At 57.7% G+C, this 20,463-nt stretch overlaps 8 protein-coding genes across 8 annotated transcripts; 4 read left to right on the forward strand and 4 right to left on the reverse strand.

The window, feature by feature from the left end:
• Nucleotides 1-1,498: 1,498 nt before the first annotated feature.
• IUM83_05472 (Protein phosphatase 1 regulatory subunit) lies at nucleotides 1,499-3,386 on the forward strand (the record flags this gene model as incomplete). Its single annotated transcript, XM_067929611.1, has 4 exons — nucleotides 1,499-1,930; nucleotides 2,009-2,100; nucleotides 2,183-2,295; nucleotides 2,368-3,386. The coding sequence occupies 4 exons, from the start codon at nucleotides 1,499-1,501 to the stop codon at nucleotides 3,384-3,386; spliced, it is 1,656 nt and encodes a 551-aa protein (XP_067799649.1).
• A 158-nt stretch (nucleotides 3,387-3,544) lies between these two features.
• IUM83_05473 (Protein phosphatase 1, regulatory subunit) lies at nucleotides 3,545-3,935 on the forward strand (the record flags this gene model as incomplete). Its single annotated transcript, XM_067929612.1, has 2 exons — nucleotides 3,545-3,619; nucleotides 3,696-3,935. The coding sequence occupies 2 exons, from the start codon at nucleotides 3,545-3,547 to the stop codon at nucleotides 3,933-3,935; spliced, it is 315 nt and encodes a 104-aa protein (XP_067799568.1).
• A 228-nt stretch (nucleotides 3,936-4,163) lies between these two features.
• On the reverse strand, nucleotides 4,164-5,083 carry IUM83_05474 (cyclopropane-fatty-acyl-phospholipid synthase; the record flags this gene model as incomplete). The annotated part of the gene is made up of 6 exons (XM_067929613.1): nucleotides 4,164-4,217; nucleotides 4,283-4,382; nucleotides 4,474-4,496; nucleotides 4,582-4,680; nucleotides 4,752-4,809; nucleotides 4,896-5,083. The coding sequence occupies 6 exons, from the start codon at nucleotides 5,081-5,083 to the stop codon at nucleotides 4,164-4,166; spliced, it is 522 nt and encodes a 173-aa protein (XP_067799567.1).
• Nucleotides 5,084-5,318: 235 nt separating this feature from the next.
• Nucleotides 5,319-8,268, reverse strand: IUM83_05475 (villin-like protein; the record flags this gene model as incomplete). The annotated part of the gene is made up of 4 exons (XM_067929614.1): nucleotides 5,319-5,432; nucleotides 5,503-7,785; nucleotides 7,868-8,012; nucleotides 8,111-8,268. 4 exons carry the CDS (start codon nucleotides 8,266-8,268, stop codon nucleotides 5,319-5,321), a joined length of 2,700 nt encoding a protein of 899 aa, XP_067799564.1.
• A 1,657-nt stretch (nucleotides 8,269-9,925) lies between these two features.
• On the forward strand, nucleotides 9,926-11,962 carry IUM83_05476 (NAD-dependent malic enzyme; the record flags this gene model as incomplete). Its single annotated transcript, XM_067929615.1, has 3 exons — nucleotides 9,926-10,229; nucleotides 10,319-10,495; nucleotides 10,584-11,962. 3 exons carry the CDS (start codon nucleotides 9,926-9,928, stop codon nucleotides 11,960-11,962), a joined length of 1,860 nt encoding a protein of 619 aa, XP_067799647.1.
• Nucleotides 11,963-12,403: 441 nt separating this feature from the next.
• IUM83_05477 (ApaG domain) lies at nucleotides 12,404-13,535 on the reverse strand (the record flags this gene model as incomplete). The annotated part of the gene is made up of 5 exons (XM_067929616.1): nucleotides 12,404-12,711; nucleotides 12,790-12,903; nucleotides 12,982-13,031; nucleotides 13,110-13,141; nucleotides 13,215-13,535. 5 exons carry the CDS (start codon nucleotides 13,533-13,535, stop codon nucleotides 12,404-12,406), a joined length of 825 nt encoding a protein of 274 aa, XP_067799528.1.
• Nucleotides 13,536-13,729: 194 nt separating this feature from the next.
• On the forward strand, nucleotides 13,730-14,798 carry IUM83_05478 (26S proteasome non-ATPase regulatory subunit 7; the record flags this gene model as incomplete). Its single annotated transcript, XM_067929617.1, has 2 exons — nucleotides 13,730-14,530; nucleotides 14,622-14,798. The coding sequence occupies 2 exons, from the start codon at nucleotides 13,730-13,732 to the stop codon at nucleotides 14,796-14,798; spliced, it is 978 nt and encodes a 325-aa protein (XP_067799646.1).
• A 4,773-nt stretch (nucleotides 14,799-19,571) lies between these two features.
• On the reverse strand, nucleotides 19,572-20,051 carry IUM83_05479 (uncharacterized protein; the record flags this gene model as incomplete). The annotated part of the gene is made up of 1 exon (XM_067929618.1): nucleotides 19,572-20,051. The coding sequence occupies one exon, from the start codon at nucleotides 20,049-20,051 to the stop codon at nucleotides 19,572-19,574; it is 480 nt and encodes a 159-aa protein (XP_067799566.1).
• Nucleotides 20,052-20,463: the final 412 nt, after the last annotated feature.

Genomic DNA, 20,463 nt, shown 5'->3' on the forward strand with positions numbered 1-20,463 from the left:
AGCTTTGCACGCCGGGATGCCAATCTGATGGGAACGCGCGAGAGAGACAAGAAGCCGCGGGTGCTTGCCGAGCTTGAGCAATGCCCCGAGGTGGAGCTGTCGCCTGGAGCGCACATGGTCCGACGGCAGCTTGGCAGGCATATGCGGTGCTACTATACATGAAATCGCGGTGAGATGTGGTGGCGAGAGCGCAGATGTGCCGGAGCGCGGTTGACTCAAACTTGGAGCGCTATGCACGCCATAACAGAGATCGCCGCGCGCTCCGGCACCGGCGCTGACCGCCGCCGCGTTGGAGACTCTAGCTCGGCGCTCTATGTAAAAGTACGGTTTGCCTCCGGGAAGCGCCGAGACCGGCCGAGCTCATGGTATTAGTCGCCGGCGCCGGAGCAGCGCATTCAGACCCGCCTCCAATTGACGTGATGTGCGTCAAGCGCTTCCCCCCTCTCGTCGGTGGAATGGCGCAGCAGCAGCAAGGGCTGTCCTCGATGCGGAGGCCCGGCGATACAGGGCACTGCAACGCCCTGCACTCAATCCACATCAAGCGGGTTTGGCCTCGTCGATTGCAGTGGGACCGGTTTGCAAGAGATGATCGCTGGCGTGCAAACCGCGTCCAGCGCACCGGATGGTCATGCCTCGGTGTCCAACTTGGTATCTGCTGGCATCGATGCAGAGGCGACGGAGTAGGCCGAGAGATTATGGCTCCCATAAGGCGCACGCGCTCCCCTCCTCCCCGCGCCATGAGGGCGAAGGCTTAGTCCGACCGAAAACCTTGAGCAGTGGATAGTTCAGGCGGAAGCAACGGTCACTTTTGGCGCTGGTAACGATGTTGAAGCTGTCTGGACCGCGTTAGGCGCCGCAATTACATTGCCTTAGGAGACAAGATGTAGCTCTCTGCAAGCATCGCACTATCCCAAGCTCTTGACCACCACAGGCAAGATCTCCGATGCAGACGGCTGTTGGCCACATGATCGACGTTACCAAGGCACTGCGTGGCAAGCAAGCCTTGGCACACAGTAAGGTGCTTCTACATGACCACCAACGGGATGTGTATGACCAACACCTACCTACGATATTATGGTACTGGTGTCAATCTTACCATCCAGGACTTGAAGCGTGCCGTAAGGCCTCACACCACGAACAAGCTTCGGCCACATGTGCATCAACGGCATGGTCAGCCGTATGGCGATCCGCTACTCGGCCCCTACACGGCAGTCGTCATTAAAGTCGTCGCCTCGTTCGGGCGCGCCGCACGCACGAACTGCAACGCGCATGGGTACGCGCGTGCGGCGGAATGGGCCTTGGCTCGTCGTGAGTCCACGAAGTGCGCGTGACATCGGTAGATAGGCCTGGCCAGGTCAAGTCGCGACTCGCGACTCGAGCAATTCGTCGCCAAGTTGAAGTCGCCTGGTACTGTATCGCCGTCATAAATTCTCCCCGCTCCAGTGACCTATCGACTGGGCAACGGCCTACCAGTCAAAGCAAAAGTGATAGCTGCACCATGGCCGGCGCGACGGAGCAGCCCAAGGCGCGCATCAAGAAGCTGACGGCCGAGAAGCTGCTGCAATTCCGCGACGAGATCGTCAAGGGCAATGGTCAGCAGGCGGACCTGACGTCGCGCGGCATCGAGAGCATCGTGAGCCTCGAGGGGCTGCAGCAGGCCACCAAGCTGGACCTGAGCCACAACAAGCTCACCAAGCTCTCGCAGCTCAAGTCCGTGCCGCGCGTGACCATGCTCAAGCTCACGGACAACAAGCTGAACGGCGACGGCCTGGCCGAGATCCAGCACCTCAAGAAGCTCGTGATCCTCAACGCCGCCGAGAACAGCGTCACGCGCATCCCGTTCGAGGTGCTGCGCAACGTGCGCACGCTCAAGGCGCTCGTGCTCAACAACAACTCCATCTCGGCGCTGGACTGGATGCCCAAGCTGCCGGTGAGTGGGCGGGGGCTTCATTTGGAGGGTGTGGGTGGAAGAGTTGGCTAACTTTTGGCGTGCTGGTGACGTGAATAGGAGCTGAACTCGCTTATTGTTAGCAACAACCGCATCACGCAGATCCCACAGCGCGTGCTGGACGGACTGCCGAGCCTCAAGAAGATCTCCATGTATGTGGGAGTCCATGGTTTTGGATTGGATTTGTGTGGGTGCTGATGTTAGGTTGGGTTCCGTTGTTCGTTTCTGTTATAGTTCGCACAACTTGCTGGAGGAAATCCCGAACCTGAGCCAGTTGTCGGAGATCACGGAGCTGCGACTTTCGCACAACAAGATCAAGAAGATCCCGGCACATTTGGCCCAGCTGAGTAAGATGAATGAGTTGTTCGATGTGAACCCTACATGGTTGATCAAGATCTAACGGTGTTTGTGCTGTGCAGAGAATCTGAAGGTGCTGGAGTTGAGTCACAACCAGATCGACGACTGGTCCGGTCTGGAGGCGCTGAGCTCTCTTGAAAACCTGCGGCAGCTGAATTTGATTGGTAACCCCATCGTTGGAAAAAAACTCGAGGTTGCCGCGAAACCTGGGACGGAAGACGACAGTGACAGCGATGACAGCGATGACAGCGATGATGGAAATGAAGACAGCGGTAGCGACAGTGACGACGATGAGAAGAAAAAGAAGAAAAGCAAGTCGTCCAAAAAGAAGACTGACATATCTGAAGAGGAGAAGCAGCAGATTAAGGAGGCCAAGAAGCTCGACGCCAAGCACAAGCAGTACAACTTCAAGATGAAGCGTCTGTTCCCGAACCTGGTTGTTCGTGATGCCGTGCGTGTGTTGGACAAGCGCGTTCACGGTTACGTTGCGCCGCCGAAGGAAGAGAAGAAGCAGAAGCAGAAAAAGCCGGAGCCGTCCGACAAAAAGAAAGCGAAGGGTGCGGCGGGTAAGCGAAAGCGTGAGGACTCCAAGAAGCCCAAGGCTGAGAAGGAGTCTACTGCAACAAACAACAGTGGCGATGACGATAAGGCATCCAAGAAGGAGAAGAAAGCGCACAAGAAGCACAAGAGCGACAATCTAGCTGGCGAGACCCCGGTCAAGGTCGCTGAGGCTGTATCACCTCCCCAGCCGGAGAAGAAATCCAAGCACCACAAAAAGCAGGCCACATCCAACGAGTCTACGCCTATCGAGGTCGACAAGACGGATTCCGCGTCTAAGTCAAGCACCAAGGATGCCGCAAAGGCGGAGAAGAAGGCCGCCAAGGAGAAAAAGCGGAAGGAGCCGAAGCCAGACAAGAAGAAGGAGCAGCGACAGCCCAAGGAGATCGCGAGCGGCGTGGTGGCCGTGAAGCAGTTCAAGAAGGGCAAGAAGGCCAAGAGCGCGGAGGCCAAGCCCGTGGACCTGACGCAGCTCAACTTCACGCCGGACGTGGGCTTCGGCGGCTCGTCCGCTTGGGACTAATGTAGCCATCTCACTTCAAGTTGCCTTTATGTGCGGCACCCCAAATAGATTTTCTGGTGGTCCCCTCCGACCTCTTTAAATACGTACGTCATGCGCTTTCACAGGTGCCCTATGAGCGGTGCAGAACCCCACACGAGACACAGGAAGAGCAGGCGAAGATGGCGAGCAACCCGGTCAGCGAGTTCATCACCAACCTCATGGCGCCCAAGAGCAAGGGCGAGGCCGAGACTCTGGTGCGTGGCGCGCTCGCGCACCCCCTCTCTGCGCTGATACCAACCTCGCTCACACTCTGATCGCTGATACACGCAGGAGCACCTGTCCACGCTGGCCGAGGGCGCCAAGTGGCGGCTGAACGACGACCTGCCGGCCCACAAGAAGGCCGGCTTCCACCGCCACCACCAGTACACCAGCCCCGAGGGCTTCCCGGAGGTGCCGCGTCAGTACATCGTGCCCTCGCACTCGAACGAGCGGAACTTCGCCACGTACGCGGCCAACTCGTACGCCTCGGCCATCGCCATCCAGGAGGAAATGAAGGCTCGCCAGTTCTAAGTCTGAGGTTGTTGAAGCGTGACGAGACGAAACAATGTCTCTGGTGGCTTGAGGGCTGGAGCAGACGCAGATAAGCGGCGGTAATCTACTTCAGGGCAACACGAAACTCAACAGAAACACAAAAATGAAGGAATGGAAGATGGCACAGTAGCTTGCGACCCGTTGTACAGGATCTTGCGGACTTCTTGGGTGGTGGGGTGGGGGCTGAGGAGACAGAGACTTGGGGTTCTATGCTGATGTTGACAGTTGCTTGGGAATTGAAGGAGGATTGTACAGATAGACCTGACGGCAGAGAATCGTGAGGACTTCAGAGGATAGCGGCTTCATCGTTAGGGGGGGGGGCTTACTTTGGTGCCTTTGTAGGTCCGCTCATCGTCGGGTTTCCAGCCGGGGATGGAGAATACGTACGTCACGATGCGTACGTGAAGCCTTCTCGCCTCTTCCAACCTGCTCACCACAACCAGAAGCATTCAAATTCACGTCACAGCCCTGCTGTCGTACGCCACCGCAGAATTAACCGGTCCAGCTGAATACATACTTGGGTAGCAGCATTTTAATCCCCTGTGTCCCACGCAGTCGACAGCAGATCATGTTAGTCAGCTGACCTATAAAAGCCGCTTCAACTTCGAGCACGAAAGCCACGTACTTGCGGCACGAGATACAGGAACAACGCCGTAGCCGGCGTCAGGTCCACCTCCAGCGCGTCACCGTGTCGAACGTCCACCAGCGCCTGCACTCCATGCTCCTGCACACGAAGAAGCTTCTGCATTAGTGTCTGCACCAAAACCCTCTCAACTCCCGTCCGCGTGTCGCCACCTCGACGCGTGTGCGCGCTCGCTTCACCAGGTCCTCGTTATACTCCACACCAATGCACCTGCAATTGCCACACAGAATGCAACGCACCACAAAGGCAATTAGCACAATTCATCGCAAGTTGTTGACGTTCGGAGTGCATCACACCTGGCGCCGGTCTTCTCGGCCGCGTGCACCAGGATCCGGGCGTCGCCGCAGCCCAAATCGAACAGCACGTCGTCGCCTGTGAGCGCCAGCAGGTCCAGCGCGTGGTCGAGCACGCCATCACCGCTGGGCGTGAACGGCGCGAGCTTGGGGCCCAGCGCGGCGGCCTCGGGCTGCGTCTCGGACGACATGTCGTGTATCAGGCCGAGTTGTGTGTAGAAACATAAAAATCCGAGGCACTAATGAGTCATGACGAATGTGTATTTCGAATGAGCACTTTCGTTTTATCGTTACCCCGTACTTCAGTTCATGTAAGCTATGAAAACTTTTTCACATCACAGCGCGCCCCGAGACTGAGTACATGAAGCTGCTCGGCTGGCTAGCACCAGCACGTGTGGTCCGCTAGATTCAATTGTGACAGGTGGCTTAGAAGAGGCCGACGTCCTTCTTCTTGGCCTGCTGCTTCCACTTGGGGAGCTTGACGAACTCGTCCTTGCTCACCTCCATTACCGTCAGGAACTCGGCGTCCGTGAGGTAGCGCTGTGGAAGCAAAACCCTTCTGTCAGTTCACGGTCTATGAGATTGTACAACCGCAGTAGCCTACGCTTACCTCCTTCGAAGTAATGTCGATGCCCTCAACGCCAGCCTTCAGCTGCTCGTAGGTGAAAGTCTCGCCCGAACGACCGGTGGCCTTCGCAGAAACCGGAGCGGCGGCAGGCGCAGCCTTGGGGGACAACGGAGCGGCCTTGGGGGACGCCGGCGTAGCCTTGGGAGATGCCGGAGCAGCCTGAGGAGACGCCGGGGTAGCCTTCGGGGACACCGGGGCGGCCTTAGGAGAAATGGGGGTAGCAGGAGGCTCCGTCGGAAGGACAGGGATAACCCTCGGCGCCACCGGAGCAGGCTCAGGGGTCTCCTTCTCGCGGATGTCCTCGTTCGTAATCGTACCGGGGAGGTCCTTGGGAGCGTTCTTCTCCTTCTCCTCCTTCAGCTTCTGGAGGCGAGCCTTGTATGGGTCCAGGAACTCATTCTTCGTGAAGAACTCGCTGTCCCATGCAAGGAAGTTGCTCGTGAACATGAGCGGTTCCTCGTTGCAGTGCACCGCCACGATGGGCGTGCCCTCGCCACGACCGTCGCTCTTGGCAACGGCAAGATACTTCTCAGCGAGAGCCATGGCCTCACGCCTCTCCGGCTCGTTAGCACCGGCACCGATCCACACGTACAAAGTCGTGTAAGTATCCAGAATGAAGACGTCGTCTGTGTTGAGGTCGTCCTGCGCAAAGTTCACGATCTCACGCGCATCGAAGTAGCCGTACGCGTTCGAGCACTGGAACAGGCGGGGCTCGTGAGGAGCCTCAAAGGAAGACTTCGCCTTCGCGTACTCGCCCTTGCCACCGAGGAACTCCCAGAACTCGTCCGACTCACTGCCCTCCTCAACGACCTCGATCTCGCGGTTCGTCTTCAAGATCGAGGCGATCTTGGAAGCAATCTCGCGCTCAGCGGGGCTGCTTCCAGCACCCTGCCACTCATAGACAGTGCTGGGGGTCACCAGGACAAAGCAGTCGCCAGACGTCAGGCTAGAGGTCTTCTCGTCCACCTGCACCGCCAGGGTGTTCTGCTCATTGGTTCCCTTGACCTGGTACAGCGAAACGCCATCGGTGTCGTACGAGTCTTCGTCATCGCGGTTGGCGAAACCACTGGCCTTGCCACCAGCGTGCACAATCATCGTTCCCTTGAACAAGGCGCGGAAGTGCGCGGGCTCCTTGCCCTGCACCACACGGACCTGGACAGGGTTGCCGCCCAGGCTGTCGTCCAAAAAGGTGGCCAGCAGAGCAGACGCCGCCTTCTCGTCCGTCGTCGACGAGCGTCCCTGCCAGAAGTAAATCACCTGCGTGGGCTTACCGCTGGAAGGCGTGACCACGTGCAAAATGATGTAGCTGTCGCCATCGTAAAAGTGACCGTACTGCTCCTTAGGGACCTCCACCTTCTCCAGGTTCTCAATACGCCACACCGTGATTTCGTGTGTGCCGTCACCGTTGGGGTCAACGCCAACGACCTCCTCCGACTGCGAGGCCGCCTTCAGCAACGTCTTAACATCAACGGTCTTGTCGTCCTGCATCTTGGCGACGCCCTGGCTCGGTTGGTAGCCAAACTCAAGCACCTTGGGCTCAGTCCATGCCTTGAAGAGCGCCGTGAACAGCGGGGTCTCACCCTCCTCGACAACACGAGTGATCGGCGTGTGCGACGGACGGCCCTCCTTCTTCAGGTAGTGCACAGCGACCGTCAGAGCGTTCTTGCGCTCGCTCTCAGACGCGGTCTTGCCCACCCACACGAACACCTCGTTGCCAGCGTCAATGATGAACACGTCCTCCGACTTGAGGATGTCCTTGGTCAGCACACCCGACGAAGGGGTGGCATCGGCGACCTGCAGGCTGTCGTCGGTCGAGCCGCTCACACGCAGCACAGTCGTATTCTTCTTGATCGCGTTTTCGTGGTGCTCGTCGGTCTCGCCCGAGCGCGTGACGGTGGCAAACCCGCCCAGAGCCTCCCAGAAGGCGGCGTTCTCCGGCTCCTCGTCAATGAACGTGACATTGGCGCGGCCACCGCGGGCTTCCCTGGTCTTGCTGACGAATTCCAGAGCCTTGGCCTTCTCCAGGCGGTTGGCCTCCTCTCCGGCGTACACGTACAGCTCCAGTCCGGCGTCCAGGACGTAGGCGTCGTCCACACTCAGGGCCGAGCTCTGCAGTGGCACCTGCTCGACGCGCACCGTGCGCTTGCCCTTGACCCGGTACAGGCGGGTCACGTACACGTCGCGCTTGACCTCGTTGAAGCCGCTGGCAACACCCCCCTCGAGGTACTGGAGGCCCGTGGCCTTGAAGTAGGACAGGAACAACGGCTGCAGTACAGAATCAGAGGGGAATACCGTGTCAGACTCAGCCCCCAACCACCGAGAGCAGCCCTGCAATTGCTGCACGCACCGACTCGTGGCCCTGGCACTCGCGGTGCTGCACGGGCACGCCGCCCAGCGCGTCGTCGAGCTCCACGGTCTTGTAGGCGGCCACGCCGCTCTCGTCCGCCGACGTGTCCTTGCCCAGCCAGAAGTGGATGTGCCATGTGAGTCCGCTGCAGGCAGAGCAAGAGCAAGAGCAAGAGTTGCAACACGTTAGACGCGTATCCAGTGCGGGGCGGCAGCGAGCGCGGGTCGTGCGCTCGTATCGTACGTCGTGGCCTCGCTGGTCTTGAGGAAGATGTAGCTGTCGCCGCTGTGCAGCTTGTGCTGCTCGGCGGCGGGCACGGCCACGGGCTGCAGGTCCTCGATGCGCCAGGCCTCCAGCCCCGCCGCCTTGCCGGCCCCCGCGAACGCGCTGTCGGTCGCCATTGTCGTGATCTTGTCTTGAAGCTGCTTGTTGGGAAATGAGGCGCGAGTATCCTGGCGAGCTGAACGCATGGGTTAGTACCAGGGCGGCGTGACTTGCTTTCAGTATGCCAATTTGGGGTTTTACGTCGGACGAGATTTCGCATAATTTGTGTATATCTTGGGTGCCGAACACCATTATAGGGTAGCGCACACCAAAAATCATCAGAACCCATCAAATTGTCCACGTGGACACCTGGCAGAGTCTTGATAAGGTATCACGCTACAACAACAGAGATTTTTGCCACCGGAACCCACACCAGGCTTGAGGCTGGGGTGCCTTTGACTATCCGACCCATTTCGGGACCGGCATTTTCGACACTTGGGGCTTCCAGCCCACCCAACTATCCTACACCGAGGTGCGGGTTGGCATGGGGACTACTCCACGGAGTGGCTGCTCGTCATACGCTACAATAACAGACACACCCGGTTCCCGTCGTGTCGTGCACAGACGGTCAAACAACTCCACGGCCTGCTCAAGCGGACAGATTCTGTTCATAGGAAGTTGACATCCGTTGGCCCTGTAGCTGGAACTGTGTCTCCAGCGCTGCTGCGAGTGCGGCGACTGCGGGTGGAGGGAGAGTGCTATATAATCGCTTGTCATGCTTCGGATACTACTGATGCCGCTTTAAAAACAAGCGCAGCTTGCAGTGGTGTCATACAAACCCTGCAGACAGAGGAGGTCCACCGCTGGTCGTAAGCCTGATGCACCAACGTTTACTGCTCCATTGCCCACTCCATTCAAAACCCCACGCATCATCACCAGAATTACACCTGTACTGCTACGCAGCATATCGCTGCTATTCGCGGCGCCCAGCCAAAAACGAATGTACGATCCAGCTTCTGCGGACAAGGCTGCGACCGTCGAGGCCTCGCAGCAGCAGTTTCGGCGATGAACTTGCCTCCCGGAGTACCCGTCTCAGCACCAGGTCCGTCGAGTTCCTCAATCACACTAGCACCGCTGCTCCCCATAACCCCCGTCGCCGTGTGCTGCGCATTCACGTCCGAGTCCAAGCGCGGCCAGTTTGGCAATGCGGAGCCTGCAGCCTCGAGCGTGCTGCCGTTTAGTACCTCTTGCACTTTCGTATGTTCGTGCTGCTCGGGGTGCAATCCGTTGCAAAAACAGCTCCAGCCTGCAACCCGTGCACCAACTCGACGGCGCCCATCCTGCGAGACCTCGAGCTTCCTCGCGCCGACCGCTCATCCGTCGGCGGCCCTTTCCTCCCAGCCCGCATCCTGCCTGAATCAGCGCGACACATGTACGCAGAACTGCGGCCTGCTATCCTACAGTGCTGCAGCACAGCCAGGAGTCCGAGAAGCCCGATGACTCCAGCATGCACAGTGGAGTCCTTGCACTGACTCAGCGCGAGTGCTGCCCATCCTGGCAATTGTATCCTGCGCGTTTTCGGCCAATGCGGTTTTTGTGTGCATTTTCCGCCATTCGCGGCGCGCGGCGTCGGCTAGCTTTCGGCCAATGAGACGGAACTTCAACCGGATACTTTTGTGTTCCGCACATAAAAGACGCCGTCGGCGGTGTCACCGGTGGACGGACGTGTTCATTCGGCGATTCGCTCCCAAGCAGCCAAGCTTCAGCTTTTCCCCCAAGCACCACTCGACCATCATGCTGGCGCGCCAGCTCCGTGCCCAGAAGCGCTCCCTGCAGGCCGCCGTGCCGCGCGCGTCCGCGGCCATGCACGCACGCTTCCTGTCGGCGCCCGTGTCCACCGAGGACCACGAGGAGGACGAGGACGCCATGAGCGGCGGCGAGCCCACGGGCTCCGAGCACGACACGCTCGACACGTACCTCACGACGCTCAAGAAGTACAACCCGCCCATCAAGACGGGCCTCAAGGGCCTCAACATCGTGCACGACCCGCTCTACAACAAGGGCACGGGCTTCCCGCACGTCGAGCGCGACCGTCTCGGTACGGAATCCGCGCTGCGTGGATGAATTGCTGTGAAGATCAATGTATTGACGCTGATTCTCCTTTGTTGCTGCTGTTGCAATTGTCAGGTCTGCGTGGCCTTGTGCCGCCGCGCCGCCTGACGGTGGAGGCGCAGCTCGCCAAGCTGTACGACACCTTCTGCGAGGAGAAGGACCCGCTCAGCAAGAGCCGCTTCCTCACGGACCTGCACGACCGTAACGAGACGCTGTTCTTCCGCCTCTTGATCAAGCACATGAAGGAGATGGGTGCGTGGTGGCTTGGTTTAGTGTTGCAATGGTTGGTTTGAGTGAACAAGCGACTGATAGCTGTTGTTTCTGTCAACTTCAACTTTAGCCCCCGTTGTGTACACCCCGACCGTCGGCCTGGTGTGCCAGAAGTTCGGTCACCTGTTCCGTCGCCCGCGTGGTATGTTCTTCAGCACGCGCGACCGCAGCCAGTTCGGCGCTATGGTGCACAACTGGCCCTGCGACGACGTGGAGGTGATCGTTGTCACCGACGGCAGCCGTATCCTGGGTCTGGGTGACCTCGGTGCCAACGGTATGGGTATCCCTATTGGTAAGCTCGCTCTGTACACGGCTGCCGGCGGTATTGACCCGCGCAAGGTTCTCCCCGTCATGCTTGACACGGGTACCAACAACAAGAAGCTCCTGGAGGACCCGTACTACCTCGGTGTGCAGCAGCCGCGTCTCACCGGCGAGGCCTTCTGGTCCATGGTAGACGAGTTCATGCGTGCTGTGCGTCACCGTTGGCCCAAGGTGCTTGTGCAGTTCGAGGACTTCTCGAGCGAGCACGCTGCGGACGTGCTGAACGCGTACCGCCTGAAGCAGCTGTGCTTCAACGATGACATCCAAGGCACGGGTGCCACGGTGCTGGCTGGTGCTCTGAGCGCTTGTGAGCGTGTTCAGATCCCGTTGAAGGACCAGCGCATTGTCATTCTCGGTGCTGGCAGCGCAGGTCTGGGTGTCGCCACCACGCTGCTTCAGGGTATGCTTCGCGAGGGCATGACGACCGAGGAGGCCCGCGAGCGATTCTACATCCTCGACCAGCATGGACTGCTGGGCGAGTCGCGCGAGTCGCTGAACTCAGGTCAGCAGTTCTTCTCGCGTAATGACATCGCTGACAAGACTAGCCTTGTCGACGTGATCAAGCAGGTGAAGCCCACGATGCTCATGGGTCTGAGCGCTGCCGCTGGTGCTTTCACGCAAGAGGCCGTGGAGGAGATGGCCAAGCACGCCGAACACCCGATTGTGTTCCCGCTGTCGAACCCGACCTCTGTGGCCGAGTGCACGGCCGAGCAGGCGTACGAATGGACCAAGGGCAAGTGCGTGTTCGCCAGTGGCAGTCCCTTCGAGCCGGTCGTGTACAATGGCTCGCAGTACAACATCAGCCAGTGCAACAACATGTTCATCTTCCCGGGTGTGGGTCTCGCGGCGTCGGTCATTCAGGCGACTCGCGTGACGGATGGTATGCTTTACTCGGCTGCCAAGGCGCTGTCACTGTGCATGACCCCGGAGGAGATCGCGAACGGCCAGGTGTTCCCGTCCGTGGAGAACATCCGCGACGTGTCGCTCAAGGTGGCCACTGCCGTTGCCCAGACTGCCATCGACGAGGACGTCGCTGGCTTTCAGCCGACAATCCGCCGCGGCGCGACTCTCGAGGACTTTGTCGCGTCCAAGATGTACTACCCGACCTACCACGCGCTAGTCGAGTAAGCGGCCTAGGTCCATGCTTCGCCTGGCGAGACATTGCATGGTGGATGGAAGGCGCAAAGATACGAGTTGGTGGTGTATGAAAACAACAGCTCGACCAGGCGCCGTGCATGCACGCTCCCCGAAGCAGGGGAGCAGCTGCAGTATAACTTGTACACATCTTACATCCGACAATGGGGCCTTAGGGCCTCGCTCGGATCCATATGAATACTTCTGCGTTATCGTTGCTGCAGGCAGGTGCCTCAGCATTGACCTGCATGCACGAGCCGCGGCACCACGGCAACTTCGAGGTCCCGCAAAAATGGGGCGACAGTTCGTCGACAATTGTTTTTGTGTTTCTGTAGTTACTGTAGGTAGTTGCAGCGCGCTCCTTTGCAGCACTGAAGCAAACCAGCGAAACGATTTGCTGTACGTACTTCTATGCCCCCCCCCCCAGCGCCCAGCTCACCTTTTGCTGGGTGTGTCCGGGGCCAAAAGGGCAAACTTGGACACGAGCGCATCAAAGAGCTCCCCGTCATTGTCGTCGTCTTCTTCCCGGTTTTTCGTCTTGCGCACTGCATGCAGACAACCCGTGACAGATCCTCGCGGGGCGTCAATGTCCACTCCGCTTGCGTACTCGAACGTCTGGCCAGGTGCCAGCAATGGTGTAGCGCCAACGATTCCTGGTGAGTTCCGAGGCAGTGCGACCCGCTGACCCTTCTCGCTCTCGAAAGTGTACTGCCTGCCTAGAATCTGCACCGAGCACTCCTCGTCTAAGGTACACACACATAGCAGTCGCGTCGTGAGCGCCAGCTCACAGAGACGAAACGAATTCGTGCATCCATCCTTACTTTGGTTGGTGATGGTTACCCGATACGTGAAGCGGTAGGTGTTGGAGGCCGGGTTGCTGTGGCTCTGTACGTAGTGGCTGGTCGCCTCTATGCGGACGCCGTTTGTCACAGTCACTGCAGCACCCACGCAGCAACGTACGATCAGTAGGTAAGTCACGAAACGCATTAGCACAGCCCAGCAACAAGTCCTACCGCTCGAGCACTGGGCAAGTAGCTGCTGCGTGGACAGTTCGCTCAGCGCTCTACAACATGACGCCAATGGTAACAACCCCAACACCCCACAACAAAACAAGCACGCCACAACAAACCACGCAACGTACTCAATAGCTTCGTCCAGTTTGGCGCTCACAGCCTGTAGGCCAGCAACCAATTCGTGAGCTTTCTCCGTTGACACGCATCAATAACGTCTGCAGAAATTCCAGCACCTTCGGGTCGCTCAGCTGCATGTTCTCCCGGAACCCGGCTCGGACGCTCTGGATAACGTCTACAGTGGGCGGACCCATGCGGAATGCATTGTCTCGCAGCTGGTAGAACTGTTCGAGCGACGTGAGCACCCTCGGGTCCTTCGTCTGCGTCGTCTGCACCTTCTCCTCCTCCTGCTTGGACAGCGGCTCCACGAAGCTGCCGGCGCCCCACTGCTCCAGCTGCAGCACCCGTCGGACGTTGAAGTGCGGCGTGCGCTGCAGCGCGCGCGCGTCGCGCAGCAGGCAGCGGTAGATGGCGCGGACCGTCGCGGACGAAGGCATCAATCAATCAGTGGGGAGGGAAGTGTCCGCTTGTGTACCCGACACTATCGTTACTTCCTCTTCAATCACGATGTGCGCCACACCATATCGTAACTTACGTACCCCACACGAAATATCAAAATACCGTTACTTCAGAGGGGGAAGATTTTTTGTTTTATTCTAAGACGTTTTCGTCAAGAATTGGATCTGTAGCGATGGCGGCCGAGACGACGACGACGACGCACAGCAAGCTGCAGCTGCCCGAGGAGGTGGTGACCCACCCGCTGGTGCTGCTGAGCATCGTGGACCACTACAACCGCGTGGCGCGCGACACGAGCAAGCGCGTGGTGGGCGTGCTGCTGGGCTCGACCTTCCACGGCAAGTGCGACATCACCAACTCGTTCGCCGTGCCCTTCGACGAGGACCTGCGCAACCCGGGCATCTGGTACCTGGACCACGACTTCCTGGAGGGCATGTACCAGATGTTCAAGAAGATCAACGCCAAGGAGCGCATCGTGGGCTTCTACAGCTCCGGCCCGAAGATCCGCAAGGCCGACCTGGACATCGACGACCTGTTCCGCCGCTACTGCCCCAACCCGGTGCTGGTCATCTGCGACGTGCGCCCCAGCGTGGAGGGCCTGCCCACCACGGCCTACGGCTCCGTGGAGGAGGTGGAGGAGGACGGCAAGGCCATCAAGCGCGTGTTCAAGCACATCAAGTCCACGGTGGGCGCCTACGAGGCCGAGGAGGTGGGCGTCGAGCACCTGCTGCGCGACATCAACGACCCGTCCGTGAGCTCGCTGGCCGGCCAGGTCAAGCACAAGATGACGGCGCTCAACGGGCTCAAGGAGCGGCTAGAGGAGATGAAGACGTACCTGGAGAACGTGGTGGCCGGCCGCCTGCCGCCCAACCACCAGATCATCTACAACATGCAGACCATCTTCAACCTGCTGCCCAACCTCAACGTGGACGAGCTCGTGCGCTCCATGTTCATGAAGACCAACGACATGCATTTCGTACGTAGTTTTTTTTTTTTACGTTTTCGTGGGTTTTTTAGGAGAGTTGCAGGGGGTTGACGCTTTCTTCTGGTTCTGTTTTTTTTACCAGGTGATCTACTTGTCTTCGCTCATCCGCTGCACGATCGCGCTGCACAACCTGGTGAACAACAAGATTAAGTACAAAGAGTCGGAGGAGGTAGGCTTCACGGAGAAGAAGGACGAGAAGAAGGACGCGGCGGCTGACAAGGCCGCCCCCAAGGACAAGACGAGCGAGAAGGCCCCGTAGAGTTGCCGCGCTGATAAGGCGCTGGCGAAGTAAGTCGCGCTCCCAATGAATGACTTTCTACTCTAATGCTCTCGCTTTTGGGTCGATTTTTGCACTTGCCTCGCCAGGTAGAATACATGGAGCTGGTCGGGCGATCCTGTTTTCCCGGTGCAAGATACAACGTACATGCCGGATGGTGATGCGACTGTTTTGTCAGGAGCAAAAATGACTAAACAGATCCAGACGGGTCATTTATCGGAGACTTTGCCTCTTGCAACCACCCACCCGACTGCTTCCAGCACGTCGTTCACTTCCGAATTCACCTCCTGTCCGACAACCCAGCCTCAAATTCACGGAACTCACGAAAGAGATGGAGATTGGGGAAGAGGACAGCAAGCGAGCTGCGCGACTACAAGCGGAGTCGCCAGAAGTTGTCTCGGACACCTCCGCAAGCGCGTTTATGGCTGCAGGACCTGACGCGTTTCACCGCTTCGTGGCCAACAAGTTCAGCCTTGGCGCGGGGCAGTCGCTTCCTCGACTGGAGATCCGCGTGCGAGACCTCTCGCTTTCAGTGGAGACGTCCGCGGTGCATGACAACGCAGCGGGTACAACGTCATCGGAGCTTCCGACTTTGCCCAAAGTGCTTCATCGTGCTGTGGCCAAGTCATTTGGTGCCTGCGTGCCGTCTTTCCTGAGGCAAGATGGGCATGACAAGACGCATCCAGCAAGACGCTACATTCTTCAAGACATATCGGGCGTCTTCGAACCGGGAAGCATGACGCTTGTACTGGGTCAACCCGGATCTGGAAAATCGTCGTTGTTACAACTGCTTAGCGGTCAGTTCCCTCTCGAGAACGACGCTGTCGCCGTTGAAGGTGACATCACGTACAACGATGAGTCTCGTGAATCGCTGGCTCGCCGCTTACCGCAGTTTGCAGCCTACGTTGCTCAGCAAGACCTGCACTTGTCCACTCTCACGGTGCGCGAGACGCACGAGTTTGCACACAAGTGCAGTACTGCGTACTTCGCCCCACATGTCGAGGAACTATTGGGTCACGCAGGTCGACTGGAAGACAATGTAGAAGCACAGGCTACTGCACACTCGTTATTGCGCCACTTGCCTGAAATAACGATGGAGCTTCTTGGCCTGCAGCAATGCGCCGACACTATCATCGGTGGTAATTTACTGCGGGGTGTATCCGGTGGAGAGCGCAAACGTGTTACGACTGGAGAAATGCTGGTTGGATTCAAGCTAGCACTGTTCTTGGATAGCATCACCACTGGCCTCGACAGTGCTGCAGCCTTCGACATCATTTCAAGCTTGCGCGGCCGTGCGCGATCCTTTGGTCAGACTGTTGTAGCAGCATTGCTGCAGCCAGCCCCTGAAGTCCTTGAAGTGTTTGATGATATTCTGCTGCTTATGGGTGGACACGTGGCTTACCATGGTCCTGTGAATGAGGTGCGAGGCTACTTCGAAGATCTCGGTTTCTACTGCCCTCCTGGACGCGACTTCGCGGACTTCTTAATGGATTTGAGCACTGATGACCAGCTCCGGTACCAAGCGATTGCGGTGCCATCAAATCACGTTCCTCCTCGCACAGCAAAGCAGTTCGCCGCAGAGTTTTCAGCTTCCTCGATCCATCGCCGCAAGTTGCAGCAGTTGGAAACTCCGGTCGACCCGGAAATTGCGGAAGGTGCACACAAGTATATGGACACTATTCCCGAGTTCCAGCAAGGCTTCGTGGCGAGTACAATGACACTCGTGCGCCGTGAAATGATGGTGCTGAGCCGCAATGTTGCGTTTGTGGTTGGACGGGCTGTGATAACGGTGATCATGGGGCTGCTGTACGCTAGCACATTCTACGACTTTAAGGCCACCGACGTGCAAGTTATCATGGGCGTGGTCTTTTCAGTCATCTTTTTTGTTTCGCTGGGCCAGGCAGCACAAATCCCCACGCTTTTTGAAGCTCGTGACATCTTCTACCGCCAACGTCGATCCAATTTCTATCGGTCCTCGTCGTTTGTGCTTGCTAGCACGCTAAGCCATGTGCCAGTAGCCCTGTTCGAGGCGTTTGTCTTCGGGTCACTGATTTACTGGTTGTGCGGATTTGTGCCTGAAGCTGAACTGTTCGTTCGCTACGAAGCCATCGTGTTTCTCTCCAGCCTAGCGTTCGGTGCTTGGCACTTCCTACTGGTCGCGTTTACGCCTAACATGAACGTCGCAATGCCCATGGCGATGCTGTCCGTGCTCTTCTTCGTCATGTTTTCTGGCTTTGCCATTCCGAAAGACCAGATTCCGGACTGTCTCATTTGGCTGTATTGGGCTAGTCCCGTGGCTTGGGGGATCCGCGGGCTAGCTGTAAACCAGTTTCGAGCTTCACGCTTTGACGTTTGCGTCTACGAAGGTGTCGACTACTGTGGTCTTTCGGGAGGAACTATGGGCGAATACTACCTCTCTCTATTTGACGTACCAGCGAGTAAAAACTACGTGGATCTCAGCATGGTCTTCGTTGTCGGTTGCTATCTCCTTTTCTTGGGTCTCTCTGGGTGGGCCTTAGAGCACCGCCGCTTTGAAGGTCCTGAAAACAAAAGCGCTGTAGCGTCTACTGATGCTGTCGATGAAGAAGAGTGTGTCGTGCCCGATGTAGATGTGAGTGAGCAACCGCAATCCACAGCCAAGTCAAGTCAAGTTACTACCGGCTCATACGGATTGCTCAAAACCCCGCGAGGAACGGATTCGGTGGAGATTGCAATTCAACCTGCGACCGGTGAAGATCAGAAACGCAACTTTGCTCCAGTCACGCTGGCATTTGAGAACATTTGGTATGCGGTACCAATGCCTCACCACCACAAGAAGGAGGGCGAAGAAGAAGCCTTGAGTCATGATAAAACTGATCCAGGCATGCTGCAAATTCTGAAGGGTGTTTCTGGGTTTGCGAGGCCAGGATTTATGACGGCACTCATGGGATCTTCCGGTGCTGGGAAAACCACGTTGATGGATGTCATTGCGCATCGCAAGTCGGGAGGGTCTGTACGCGGACGAATTCTGCTTAATGGTCATGAAGCTAGCGACCTGGCAATGCGTCGCTGCACTGGTTACTGCGAACAAACTGACGTGCATTGTGAAGGTGCTACCTTCCGCGAGGCGCTCACTTTCAGCGCATTTCTCCGACAACCAGCAGACGTTCTGAACAGCGTGAAGAGGGACACTGTCCGTGAGTGCCTAGATCTGCTTGACCTCCATCCCATCGCAGATCGGATCGTTCGAGGAGCGTCCATGGAGCAACTCAAGCGCTTAACAGTCGGTGTTGAGCTAGCCGCACAGCCCAGTATTCTGTTCCTTGACGAACCTACCAGCGGTTTGGATGCTGCCGCGGCCAAGGCCATCATGGAAGGTGTGCAAAAAGTAGCGCGTTCAGGGCGAACAGTTCTCACTACAATTCACCAGCCGTCAGCTGAAGTGTTTGGGCTCTTTGACAGCGTGCTGCTGCTCCAACGAGGTGGTCGAACAGTATTTTTCGGTGATGTCGGTCCACAGTGCCGCGACTTGGTGCAATACTTCAAACAGCTCCCAGGTGTTTCTCCACTTCAGCCAGAAGCTAACCCAGCCACATGGATGCTAGAGTGTATTGGTGCGGGTGTCAACACAGGCGATAAGATCTCTGGGAGTGCCGCTACGGTTGATTTTGCAGACATCTTCCGGGCTAGCAAGCTCCAAGAACAACTAGATGCTACGATGAGAGAGCCTGGCGTTACATGTCCCTCGGAAAACCAAGCGGAACTGACGTTTGCAAGGAAGCGAGCTGCAGGATCACTCGTTCAGCTTCACTTTCTAGTGCAGCGCAGCTTCAGATCGTACTGGCGAACGGCATCGTACAACGTCACTCGTGCAGGCATTTCGCTCATATTGGCGCTGATCTTTGGCGTTGCTTTTCTCGAGGCTGATTATGGGTCTTACGCTGGCGCGAATGCGGGTGTTGGTATGCTCTTTATTGCCACCGGCTTCAATGGGATCGTGTCATTTTTTGGTGTTCTGCCTGTTGCAATGGGCGATCGGGCTTCTTTCTATCGAGAACGTGCTGGCCAGACCTATAGTGCGTTTTGGTACTTCGTTGCTGGGTCGATTGTGGAAATCCCTTACGTGTTTGCAAGCACGCTTCTCTTCTCGGTTATCTTTTACCCCATGGTCGGATTCTCGGGTGGTATCACCTCGGGGGCGTTGTTTTGGGTCAACACGGCGCTTTTGGTGCTACTTCAAGTCTACATGGGTCAATTACTGGCATATGCACTACCGACAGCAGAACTCGCTATGGTGGTTGGTGTGGTGGTGAACACTGCCAGTTTCCTGTTCATGGGTTTCAATCCTCCAGTGCACTCGATTCCTGCCGGATACAAGTGGCTCTACCAGATCGTGCCGCTCCGGTATTCCTTCAGCGCACTCACAGCGCTCGTATTCGCTGATTGCCCAGCTACTGCAGATTCCGACATCGGGTGCCAAGATCTGCTCGACGCCCCAGTCACGCTCGCGTTTTCGAATGTCAAAGAGTACGTGGAGTACACATTCGGAGCTCGGCACGATCAGTTCCTACGCAACATGGGCGTGGTTGTGCTTATCATCGTCATACTGCGAGTTCTGGGTCTGTTAGCGTTGCGCTTCGTCAATTACGAAAGACGCTAGGAACAAGGTGGTTTACATCACTCGAGATCGTAGGAACTCATGGTGAAGAAGTCGTTGGGTGCATGTTTGGTTAACTGAGACCACTGCTTTCCCAATACTATATGTGCGTCTTTGACCTAAGCGCAGGTCTCACCCTCACCGTCAGAGAGGTCGAGCACCCAGTAATGCTTGTACTGCTTGGTCTTGTCGTACTTGTAGCCGGGGCCGATGTACGGGTAGTCGGCGTAGATGTAGTCGCTCGAAGCCTTGAGCCAAGCCGCAACCATGCTGTCCACCGAGGTGTAGCCGGCGCCGACGAGCTCAGCGGCAGCCGTCACGGTCAGGTTCTGCGCCTCGAGGCGGTCCATCTGCGTGGAGCCGTCGGAGCCGGACGTGCCGATGAAGTTCTTGGCGGCCATGTCCTCAGCGTGGACTTGGGCAGCCGCCGCGAGCTTCGAGTTGATGCAGACGGCGGTCAGGTTCTTTTCAGCACGCTTGGCGTTGACGGCGGTCAGCATCTTGGTGCTGAAGTCAGCGACCTGGAGCTCACGCGAGACTTCCACGGCGTTGGCCGAGCCGACGAGCGCGACGAGAGCGAGTGCGAGGAAGCTCTTCATGGTGGTTCTTGTACTTCGCTTGGAGTGGAGGAAGGTGTATTGGTATTGCGCTGCAATTTGGAGAATGAAGTGAGGAATCCGATGGTTTTTCGGGTGCCATCGTGAGTACAGAGACACCCGAGCACGAAACCTGCGGTCCGGAGCCTTAGGGTAGCAACATGAGAAACGCGCCCCACGCCCAGCAAAGCTTATGATCACCAGAATCGAGTGCAGATGGGGATGTTCGAGACCGCGCATGACGTTCAAGCTGGCCAGCGCAGCGCAAGGTGTTTTTGGCCCGGGATTCCGGCGTCACGACGTCGGGGCGCGCGTTTCCTTTGCGACGGGGGTAATGCGTTTCATGCAAGAAGTTCGCCTCAATGCTGCACTATTCGACGCACGCGAGCGCTGGCGCGGTCGGCTGTGCTACGCT

Source organism: Phytophthora cinnamomi (genome assembly GCF_018691715.1).
Source record: "Phytophthora cinnamomi strain GKB4 chromosome Unknown Contig4, whole genome shotgun sequence".
NCBI lineage: Eukaryota > Oomycota > Peronosporomycetes > Peronosporales > Peronosporaceae > Phytophthora > Phytophthora cinnamomi.